The following is a 12,294-nucleotide window of genomic DNA, read 5'->3' on the forward strand; positions in this document are numbered from 1 at the left end:
CGAAGAAGACAGGCTGATTACAAGAAGTCCACATTCCTCCTCGAATGCCTCAGACCAGAAAACCACCCTTATTCAGAGCAGCACTTCAATGCATATTTCACTTCAATCTAAGCACACACTTAGCTTGGGAGCCAAATGCCTACCGAGGCCATCAGTAACGTGCTCGGGCAGAGGGAACATTCAGCACCCAGGTTCTGACTATCTTGATTTGACAAAGGCCAGAGATCACATGTAGAGGCAATCAGTGGCAAAGAGTAAAGAGGGAGAGAGCAAGCGAGAGAGACAAAGAGAGAAAGAGAATGAACAGAGGCTGGTCATGTCGCTTGTTACAGTACTGGAAGGTGCTTGTGCTCTCTGACAGCAAAGGTGACATAAAAAACCTTTGCAGAACAGACCAGACCAGAGCACAACGGGCTGGCTTTGTTCATCTTTCCTGATGGGGTGACTCCAGTGCTTAGGATTGAGTGCCAACAATGCCAATCATTTCTGGGTCTTCTGTTAAAAAAACCCAAAACAAAACCAAACCAATCCTCCAAGTTTACAGAAGTTAGAAATCACCAACCAGCTCACCTTTCCTTAATCACCATCCATGATGCTGGTCACCAGAACCACCAGTGAAGCCAGGATGGGTGCACAATTAAGGTGAGCATATTTGAAAGCACGGGTGAATGCTGCAGAGAGCTGTTTGCTTTGCATTATTCACACTCTTCAGGCTCTGGCAAATTGCTTTTCCTCTGACCATACTTCACTGTAATTTTTTCAAGCTGAACTGGTTTGGGTAGAATAAATGCCTGTTCTGAATCTTCATCAGAAATGTCAATTGACTTTGAATCGTTTTGGAAGGTCCAGAAAGAAACAGAAGACTTTCAAGCATCTTTGTGCTTTCGGTGTCTGGAAGTGGCTTCTCTCACAGGAGAGAAAAGAAAAGAAGCAGATCTATTTGAGTAATTTAACCTCTATTGGGTAATTTACTACAAAGCAACACTTCAGAACTCAGTGCTTTTATTTTCCAGCACACAAGTATCCTTGACCTCGCTCTTCTCTAGCCTCAGCTGTGTTTCAGCTAACTCTTGTAAGAAGAAGCCTCCCTAAGGAGCAAATCTACAAGTCAAAGTCATGACTTCCTTTGCTCAAAAAAGGACCCAGAAGACTGGATCAGCTGTATGTATCTCCTCCCTTTATATGGTTAGGCTGTTCCAGTGCTTTCATCATCTAAAGTAAAATTAGCACTATAGTAATTACCCTGGGCCAAATATGCAGCTGGTGAAAGTGCACATATTTCAGAGGGATGAAACTTGAGATGGAATTGGCAGGCACCGTCCCCTTTTATTGAGGCTAACGTAAGGAAAGTGATGGGAGCTATTTCAGTCCCACATCCACACGTGCAGACATACACTCACAGGCGATGCTTCCCCTCTGCTGGGATTTTCCCTGCTAGAGCTTCGCACCCAGCTTCCTGAGGATTGCTAACGCCAGCGTGAGGTTTTCCAAATCATCCCTCCTCATCTTTGGTACAGACCGTATCAAAGGAGGTCTGTGGGTTTTGGTCTTCTGTACTATCAGCCACAGGTTTGCTAGAGGGCGTTGGGAAGTGGCTTGGGGCTGGTGGTGTGTAAAGGTGTGCAGGACTGATGTTTTGTGTGATTGTGAAGAACTATATTTGATGGCTTTACCTGGTACTTCTCCAAAAAGAAGGATAAAATGGGAGGAAAGAGAAAGAAGACCCAGTGAGGGGAAGTGTTATGGGCCCTCTAACAGAGTGATTGCCAACTCAGCAGTGGCACTCTGCTGTACCCTCTCAAATGAAACAAGTGACAAAAGCAAGGTGGATTTTTTGCCTATGGAAAAAGTGATCACTGAAGAGAAGAGGTTTTAATCAGTATATAAAGTGAGTAATTCCACGAACTGCAATAAGGTACTTACCAAATTTTGTTTCCCGACTCACATCCTACCACAGGTCACTCTTGAAACTGGCCCATTCAAATTGGTGGGGTCACATTTACTTAATATGAGTAAGGCCCTTGACCTGGGCGGGCAAGGAAGGCTTCCCCTTGGGTACACTCACCAGGGTCTTTTTTGATTTCCACTTGGAGATCTGAATTGAGACCTACCCATTTATGCGTAATTCCTCTTTTTCATGCCCTGTTTAGGGCATGGCTATCACAATGAAGTATTTATCAGTCAAAATTTGAAAATTTGTGACACACCCAAAAGGCAACTCTACCAGGGCAGTGTGCTAGAGACACCCCATACGGACATTTCACTGAGCCACAGTACAGAGCGGTGGTACTGGGGAGGCTTTGGGACTCCCTCCTCTCTACTGCTGTTTTGTACAGCAGTCACATATAGGCCATCAGCTCATTTTGGCACCTGGACTAAGCAGAAATCATGCCGAATGAACATCAGACCAAAAATAGTCCCTCCCCTGTCAGGCAAGTCTGAGAGACACCCTGTGATCAGAGATGGGGAAACACAAGGAACAAAAGCAGTGCCCAGTAGTCGCAGCAGACCAGCTGCCTGACAGTTGTGGAGCTTCCTACACACGCCGCGGCGAAGGAGAGGCTGAAGAAAGGATGTGAAGAAGGATGATGATATAGATGGTTCAGCAGATGTTTAACTGGAGCTACTCCCATGCGTGAGAGAACACACGAAGTTGTTCAATGGAAAATGTGCGTTGAGAAGTGGACATGGCACTGAATATGAGATAATTATTAAGGCATTTCTATTCTGGAGCCCTTCTGTGTGTAGTTTTACATAATAAACGTTAGCATTGCCTTTCTACACGCACAAACGTTCCCTGGTCCAAACAAACAAGCAACTTTTTGCTTCTTGTCACTGATACCTCTTGAAGTAAGTACCTTTGGTCACAAATAGATCATTGCCCTATTTGAAAAGTTCCTAGTGGAGTGTAGCCAGTTTTGACTGGCTATATATACCTAAGCTGGCAAATCAAGCAACCTCTCAGCTTTTGCTTCTATATATAAAGAGGAATGATATAGAATAAATCAGCTGGACGGAGCACATGTCAAATCAATTTTTATACCAAAATAATTTTCTTTCTGAGTTTGATTTATTCTACCAAGCCTGAGAAGACAGCTATAGGAAGCCTTAACCTCCGTTTCCAAGTTTGCCCAGGATGGTCAGGCAATACCAGGAATTTGCTGACAACAGGTTCTCCGCTTATGTCGTGGTTATAACACCGCCTTTCTACGTGCCATTTAAGAGCGGCCGGGGAATCCATCGGCGGGGACAGCACGCCATGCCTCCCAAATCATGATGATTGTGCAACATTGCAAAGCTGACCCCTGAAGGAGTGCTTGAAACAGTGAAACAGAGATGGGGGCTAAGCGTAGGGGTTCGTTTGAATTTATGGCGCTTTTCTCCGAGCAGATGCTCTTGGGAAGCCGCTCAGCGCCGTGCCAGCGGGAGCCGGGCGAGCTCCGCCGGCCCCAGCCGCGGCGGGCGGGGAAGGGGCCGGGGGGGACCCGGCGCAGCGCGGGGGGGGGCGGCGCGGCGGCTCCGCGGGGCCGCCACCAGGTGGCGCCCAAGTGCCCGCGGCGGCGCGGCGCCGGGCGGCGCTGCCCGGCTCCCGCGGCGGGAGGAGCGGGGCCGGGGCCGCGCCGGCAGCGGCCCTGGGTCCGAGTGCGAGCGAGGAGACGGTTAACGCCTGGAAAACACGAGTCCCGCTGCTGTTTGTACGCGGCTGACAGCATCCGAGGTTGGGTTTGTGCTGGGCCGGAAGGGCGCAGGACTTCGGGGACACACCTGGGTCCAGGAAATTCTTGGGCGTTTCCGACAGTCCCAGGTAACTTTGTATTATGGAGCATGAAGCAAACAACGGCTGACAGGTGACAATATCACAGCTTCAAAAATATTAGCTTTCTAGGGAGCAACAAGAGCCCAAAAAGGAATTATGCAACTTTGTACCGTTTTTGCCTGATGTTTATCTGATTCCCCCATCGCTTCCTCAGCCATGGGGACTGACCCCAAGAAAAGCTTTGAATTCTGGAAGTAGCTCCTGTGTTGTGATTTTAAGCCCCATGAAAACATCAATGCACATTTTTCAGCCCAGACTAAAACTGTAACTGCTCCTTGTTTCATTTTTTTCTTGTTTCATTTCTGTCATGCTTCCTCTTGTCTGCTTGGAAGCGAATTTGTTGTCAGATGCTTCCCTAAATGGGCCTCTTAGGCCCACCACAGACACCAACTCTTTCTGGTTGCAGGTTCCCAGGTCAAAAACAGCAAGGATTTAAGAGCTAAAAAAGCTTACAAGCAATTTTTTCTTCCCACACAAACACTTCTGATACCCTGAAAGCTACCTGTTATTTCCTGAAGGGAGTATAACCATGTAACCGTAATGCTTCAAGTTAGGTAGGCAGCTGAAGTCAGACCTCCTGCATAGTGTGTAAGAAACAAGGGATAAACAAAGGGATATTATGTCCCACATCTGAAAATCAACTTCACAGAAAATATGCACTAAATGATACATGATAATGGGGAAGGAAATGCCAGCTGCCTTAATGAACGGTGGTAGGCAAATCTGGAAAAATAAATTATATAATAATCTCTTATTATATTCCCTTTGACATAAACTAATCTTGACCCAGAACAATAGTGCTACTTTCCAAGAGAAAATAACCGAGATGCAGCTATAATCAGGATACAGGAGTCCAATGCAAAGTGGTTTGTATTTTCTCTTTGTTAAAATTTTGCTTCATCTGGTAAATTTTGTGGAAAAGACGGGAACAGGGTGAGCAACTTCCAGCTGAGGCAGAAAGAAATGCCAGTCGCTGCATCTCGGTGGCTGGGAAGAAGCTGCTGAACTTCGACCCAATGTATTGGCTTTCTGAAGACCCAAGGAGCACGTGCAATGCTCTGCAAGAGCGGGAGGGTGTTTGTGTTTCGCTTCGGCTCCCAACTCACTGAACAGCCCAGAATGCAGCCAGACACTTACTTTTGGACTGGTGGGCACTTTCATCCGTTCGTTAGGGATGACTCAAAGGTTAGGTCTGCGTTTCTGCTGGGAAGATGCATGTGTTACTACTTTTGTTGGGTTTCTGAGAGGCTTGCTTGTGCATCACTCAGCTCTGCAATGGGGATGAATAAAAAAAAAGCCAAATGGAAATCCTTGGAGACATCCTCATCTAGAAAGAGCAGATGGGTGAAGAAGATCCTCCCTCCTACTTACCCAAAGCTGCTGTGCACCCGTGTACAGCAAGAGTCTTTCCTAGGTCCTCTCCTAGGCAAGGAGGATGTAAGAACTGGCTCTACCAAGAGTGCAGGCAGGCCCCACCTAAATGATAGTTATGGAAGAAGCCTGCACATTTTGTGTGCTTGTGTATCTCCTCTACACCTCTGTCCATTCCTGTCTTATCCACCTGGCACTATCACAGATCCTCCATCGGGTAGGGAGGTTGCAGGTTACGTACACAAGCTCTGGATGCCACTGCCATGCCGAAGCGTGTGTGTACGTCTGTGAGCGGGGCTTTGCTTGGCTCGTTCCTCCAAACAAATGGAGTTCATGCTAAGAAGCTTCCACGGAATGTATTTATAACTTTGTGGGTTTGCTTGTGATTTGGCATCTTTTAAAGTCAAAAGACTTCTCTGCACCTTATAAATCTTTCCATGACCTCTTAGTGCATAAGATATGGCAGCTTAAAACTGTGGCTGAAGGGGAGAAAAGTAAAATGTGCTCTCACAAGGTGTGTGGTAGAGGCATGTTCTTTATTTCTGTGTCTTTATTCATAAAAATGCGATGCATGCTTTACGATACCTTATTATACATAGTTTTTATACTGTGATAAATGAAATTAAAATATCAAACAGAGAAACCCAGAAAAAGCCAGACTGGTTGAGACCAGTGGTTCAACCAGTATCCTGTCTCCAGCACTGGCTGGTATCAGATGCTGTAGATAAAAGTAGAAGAAACTGTAGAGTAGCCTGTTACGAATTAACATGCCCAGGGGAGAAGTTTCTTCCTGACCCTCATCAGTTAGTGGTTGACTTACATGCCAAAGCATACATTACTATACATGCTCACGTATTTATATCTATCTATACCAAGAAGCATGTGACAAAACGCTAAATCAGACTCCTGGTACTTTCACTTACAGGAAAGTCATTCTGAGGAAAGAATTTTCTTCACCGCAAGAGGCTCACACAGTACATAACTGGGAGAGGGAAAGGCAGCTGAGATTCACAGCTTAATGAGGGAAACGACTTTTATAAACAGCACCTGAAATGTGCACCTTTTGAAGATATTTTGGGGATTTTGATTACATATCTCAGTGGTATCTCATCTCTCTGAGTAGCTTTACCTATGTAATTAAGCAAATACTCACTCATGTAAGTATTTGTAAAATGACTGGTTAAGCAGATTTCATGTTAGACATTCCCTTTTTCTGAAAATCAAAGGATCACAGAAAAACAGGGTTGGAAAGTTCAAGGCAAGGTTGACCATTCTGTATCACTCCTGACACTTGTTTTCTCCAACAGGCTCCCGACAGCCACCACCACAGAGATTACACACCCCACAGATCTGTCGGTGCTTCACCTTCTTTACAGCAGTGTTTTCTAATTCACTTCAATCTCTTTGGCTTTGGTTTAAGGCCATGTTTTTCTGTCCTACTCACCAGACACAGGCAACAGATTATCCTTCTCTCTTCAATTGCACTTTTTGTGCTTAAGTACTGTTTCTTTGTTTCCTAACCCCTTTTTTTTGGACGGAAACACCTTCAGTTATTTCCCTACTTCGTCACTGACATGTTTTCTAGATCTCCGGATTCTCTTCAAATTGCTCCATGTCTTTCCCAAAGTGCGGTGCCCAACATTGAAAAAAAGTAACCCAGCCAAGATCTTTCAAAGACAGAGGAGTGCGGAAGGATTACTTCACGTGTCTCGAAGGTTATATTTTATTTTATACAATCCGGATGTTGTTTTTTCCATCACCACATAAGTACTGAGACCCTTATACATTTTCCTACATTCCTTTCCATTTTTTTTAGGCTATGTCTGCCAGTGCTCAAATCCAGGATACAATAAGATGTTTTCTGCTGCAGTTATAGATGGATGCTGCTGATGATTCAGCATATAAAATAGGCTAATTAATGAGCTTCGGAGTAACCACCTCCCCCCAGGCTTGTTAATATGCTTGGTTTTACCTAAAGAGATCACATATATCCAAAGACAACTGCTAGCAAGAGAGAAATGAAAGATATATTAAAATAATGCAGCCACACTACTATATGGAGTAAATTTCAGGAAAAAAAAGATTCAGCATGCTATTTTTCTTCATTAAATGTGATGAGCTCATAAAAACTTTTAATTAGTCAGGATGATGTGAATGACTCGTCAGACCTAATTTTAGCAGCCTAAAGTTAGCCAGCGTTTCCACAACAGTCATCTCATCTCCTTTAACAATAAATGGAGAGGGATGAACATTTCCAGGATAAACACCTCCTACTGCCTTCGGCTCCCTAAAAAGCCAGAGTAAGATGGGATGAACTCCCCTGTGAAGACAGAAGAACAGTTCCAGTAACCACAGAGAGCCTCGACCAGTAGGCAAACGATTTCTTGATGGCTGAGGTCAGGTGAGATAAATGCCATTTTAGGCAACCACAAATTCAGAGGTAATTATTTTTACGTTAGCATGATAATTAAACACAATGCAAATTAACCATAATCATCAGGGAAAAAAAAGCATGATGAGATATTGCTTATTGAATAATTACAGAGATGTGCAGAGCATGGAACTTCCATGTCACAGACAACTTCAAAACATTAACATTTTCCTTTTTTCCAAATTGAGCTGACAGCTGAGTATGTTGAATTTCTCTGTGAAGGATCATTTTTACACAGTCATTTCAGCTGAATAAAAATATTTCGACAAAATCACACCGTTTCGTCTCCAGATTGATCTTTGTCTTTTTAAAGAGGCATAATATACTAAAAAGAAAAGCAAGGTTGACATTCTGAAGTGAAGGATGTTTTGATTTAAAATATTGCACAGCTCACTCTAAAAACATGATCTTCTCTCTAAGGCTCAACCTGATTTTGCTGATTTTTATTTCACACTTGAGGTCTCGTTTTGATTTCTGAACAGTGCAAATGAGCCAGTTTGGCCAGCCCTCCTAGCCGTCAGAGCCACCTAACAAAACCTTCATGCAGCCCCAAGCCAGCTGACATGCTGACATACCGCATACCTCGAGCTGCAGAGGGAGTGGCACTTCTGGGAATGGCTCACGACTAGGAAATGAGAAAAGCTCTCCAGGATCCCACTGTGGGTCCCACAGGACTAGGCAGGGTGTAAGCAGGTTTCCAAAGCTACCCAGTAATACTGGGTTCAGTTATTCTTGCCAGTTCACTCCCTCCTACAAAGAACGGCCCCGTAGATTCACCAGTGTAACCCCATGATGGCGGCTTCATTGGAACTGCTGGAGAGGTGCAATTGTAACCAAAGCACAACCGGTTGTTGTGATGGAGGGGGAGTTTCAGAGCCTCCTAGAGGGACTGGGAACTGGCCTTCCAAATAAATTAGGCAGCTTTGAAAAATCTGACCTAGAGGGCACGCTACATTGTTTTTGTTCCCTGCCTAGATCATTATCTATCTCTGGGTATGTCCAACATTGGTCCCTGCAGGGTAGTAAAGTTTACAATAAGTTTGCTCAAGTACAGTAGCTGTGTAGTCAACCCAAATGTAAGCTATTTTCTTGTGCCAATGCTAATCTGTTACTGATACCCACGCTAACTGGTATGAAGCTCCTTCTAGCAGCTCAGCAATGTATTACAATGTGGGCATGCTGTCAGCAAGGTTTATAATATAAATACTTGTGCATATGAGTTCATTGTTTATATTCCAAAAGCTATGCTGGGAGAATTTGTTGGAAGTTATTTTAATTGCAGTAAAAGGCTAGATTTGGGACTCTATTGATAATCTACTTAAGGTCACAGCTGCTTTCTGATAAGAAACTTCTCCAGAAGGCTGATTGACAGCTGTCACTGGGTCTTCTGGATCTTCACAACTGGTGATGAGAGCAACTGCACTAAATGACTTTTGGTTAGTACTAAATGACTTGATCTCCAGTGCTGACGTCTTTGCTTCTTTTTCCCGTGTCTTCTCGGTTCGGTTCCATTCTTGCTCCTTCCGATCCAGTTGCATGGCGCTGCAATGAGGAGCATAAACTTCTGTGGTTTCTTCAAACTGTAAGCAATCCACCTTATAGTATTTTTTCTTTACATGTAAGACATCGTTAAACCTATGGCCCCAAAGAATCTCTCTGGGGACATATGAGCTTCTTGACTGATGTGAAGTTCCTGTTGAATCACCTGTGTAGACAAATGTGACCAAGATTTCAAAGTTGTCCTTGGCCAGAGCTTTCCGGTCTAGACCGTACAAGGGGCTCTCACTATCAATTTCATGTACGACTGTCACTGGTGTTACAAGTATGATCTGGTCATTTAGCAACTTCAAGTCCTTGTATTCCATCGTCATTCTCCCCTCCTTGTCTTCCTTGTAGCGCAGAAGCTGAGCTCGTACAGAGCCCTCAACCATGTGATTTGGCCGGAAATCACCAATGCGCCACATGAGGCAAAATTTATCATCCCTTAAGCCTACTACAGCATAGTAGCTAAAACGAATGGTTTGAGCTCTTTTTCGAGCTGTGGCCATTTTAGCCAAGGCTGCTCCGATTATGAAGGTGTCAATAATGCAGCTTAATACTGACTGCAGGATAACCATGAGGATTGCAACAGAGCACTCTTCTGTAACACAGCGGTAACCATAACCGATGGTCGTTTGGGTTTCAAGGGAGAATAGGAATGCTCCTGTGAAGCTATGGACATTTGCAACACAGGGAGTTATTTCTTCATCATTGAATAAATCTCCGTGTTGGATTGCTATCAGCCAGAAGACTAGTCCAAAGAACAACCATGAAAGAACATAGGACAATGAGAATATCACAAACATATGGCGCCACTTGATGTCCACCAGTGTGGTAAATATGTCCACTACGTAGCTCTCCCATTCCCCAAAGATGTGTTTGAAGTACACATTGCAGCTGCCATCCTTGTGGAGAAATCGCTTCTGCAATCTTTTCATCCCCATTTCAGGGCCTTCTTGACAAGCGCCTTGGTACCTGATCTTACTTCCCTGTATGTTTACAGGCCTATAGCAACCACTCTGTTCAGGCATCTTTCTCATATCTGCCTCGTGGCATCAGTTTACAGAACACACTTGTGGTCCCAGGGGCTATTTGTTTTCTTTGTTCATTGGAAATCTATGAAATAAAAGAAAAAGTTTATTTTTGTTTTAATTTCCTGTGCCAGATCTCTGTAACACCAAATCTAAATACATTCACTCTGTGGCCATCATGAGCAATTTTCTGAAGAGTACAGACTCTGACATTCATTACACAACATAGCTCAAAAACGTAGGCCTGGAAATACGAGGCAGCTAGAAATTCAACCAGTTAGAAATGTCCAGATCAATCCTGAAGTTCAGTATGTAGATGAAAACAGAAATCAAAAACCTTTGTGGTGACCCCACTGTGAGTATCTCTTCTAATGTTCTGGTGAAGTAACACTGAAATCAGGATGGGCTCTCATGAACAGTCACAGGAATGACATGAACCCTCTTAAAGTTAGCCAGATATTTGAGGTAGCTAATTATTTGTTTGTTGCATGTTTGTTTGTTTTCCTCCATTAGAAGAAATGCCTAGGAAAACACCCTCATTTACACATAAGACTGCAGTAGCATGGGCAGGCAAGCTCAGTGCTAATGTGTTTTAACCAGCAATGTATCAACCACACAGTCATTCATCATTATTTGTGTTTCAGAATTGCCCAGAAAAACCTGGTCATGGAATTGAACTTTACTGGGCTAGTGCTACACAGACATATTTGTTCAATTTGTAGAAAAGTATTTATATTTCAAATGAAAAAGAAACCTCTCTGAGGTCCTGGAAACCCTCACAAATCATTCCTTAAAACAAACAAACAAAAAATCTGTCTGCCAAAAAGTCTTTAAATTTGTATTAATGAGTTTGAAACAAAAATGCAGTATGTTAATAAAATTTGTGGATGACACAAATTTAGGAAGTGATGTGAATTAGGAGATTCCTCCGTCAGATCAGAGAAAAAATGGATGTCTTTGCAGATTGCAACCATATGAACTTCAGCAGTACGAAGTGCTAGGCTATACGTTTAGTGACTAATAACAAGAACTTATGTTAGAAAACTGAGACCTCATCAAGCGGAATCCAATAAAAAAGGAAAGACTTAGCTGAAGTAATCAGTTACAGGATGCTTAGGAATTACTTGTAGGATACAGCACTGAAAAAGGCAAATGCCTTTTCCTGCAGGTCTCCAGCTCATTCTACCCTATCCCAATCACTAACACACAAAACACTGACAAGTCAGAAGTGATAGGGTACACAGCTAGAACAACTCAACATTTTTGCCAGATGTCATGTTTCTAACTGATATTTCTGAAGGAAAAAAGCTAATATTTTTGAGGAAAAACTGTCGTTATTCTTCCAAAAATTGTCAGGTTTCAATGGAAAAATGACATTTCCCATTTTTAAGCTGGTTTCAGCTGACAAAAGTTCAGATGTAGTTTTACAACGAAGCCAACATATTCATGGAAAATGAATTTCAAAAAAAGTTTCCTAGTGGTAGTCTTTTTCCTCAGCTCTTCATTCACTCTGCCTGAGTATAAATGACTGCACACACTTCAAGGCAGAAGAGAGTCAGGCCCATAGAGTGTAATATATATTGGATGGACTAGATTAACAGACCGAGAACTCTTCTCCCATCCAAGGAACAATGACAAGCATGCATAGACACTATTCCAAAAACACTTAAAAGCCAAACATAGTTTCCATTTCTTTTTTCTTTTCTTTTTTTTTTTTTTTTTTAGTACAGAAATGAATGTGACATATGGTGTCGTAGCCTCAGAATGTGTCCTTCATTAAAAAACACAACATTAATGTTTCCAAAAATACTTCTTGGAATACAGTCTTTGGAAACATTCATATGACTTGCTTTAATCATAGCTTTAAACAAACAGTGTAGCCTAGTCTGTTGAAGACTCTTGACCTAACATTTTATAAGTCATATTTAACAACAAGCAAAAACTGGAAACTGTTGAGTTATTTTTTTAAGAACCTCATAATGTGAGGTGTGAAAATGAAGCAAACTGTAATCAGGAGCCAATATAATCTTAAATAAAAAACATACTTAGGCTTATACTGTTTTTCTTATTGACTGATTCAAACTAGAGTTCCTTGAAAATACTCT

At 42.9% G+C, this 12,294-nt stretch overlaps 1 protein-coding gene across 1 annotated transcript; it reads right to left on the minus strand.

Moving 5' to 3' along the window:
• Positions 1-8,908: 8,908 nt before the first annotated feature.
• KCNJ16 (potassium inwardly rectifying channel subfamily J member 16) lies at positions 8,909-10,198 on the minus strand (the record flags this gene model as incomplete). Its single annotated transcript, XM_082326482.1, has 1 exon — positions 8,909-10,198. The coding sequence occupies one exon, from the start codon at positions 10,196-10,198 to the stop codon at positions 8,909-8,911; it is 1,290 nt and encodes a 429-aa protein (XP_082182608.1).
• Positions 10,199-12,294: the final 2,096 nt, after the last annotated feature.

The sequence above is a fragment of the Platalea leucorodia genome (assembly GCF_965183815.1).
Source record: "Platalea leucorodia genome assembly, chromosome: 14".
In the NCBI taxonomy this organism is placed as follows: Eukaryota; Metazoa; Chordata; class Aves; order Pelecaniformes; family Threskiornithidae; genus Platalea; species Platalea leucorodia.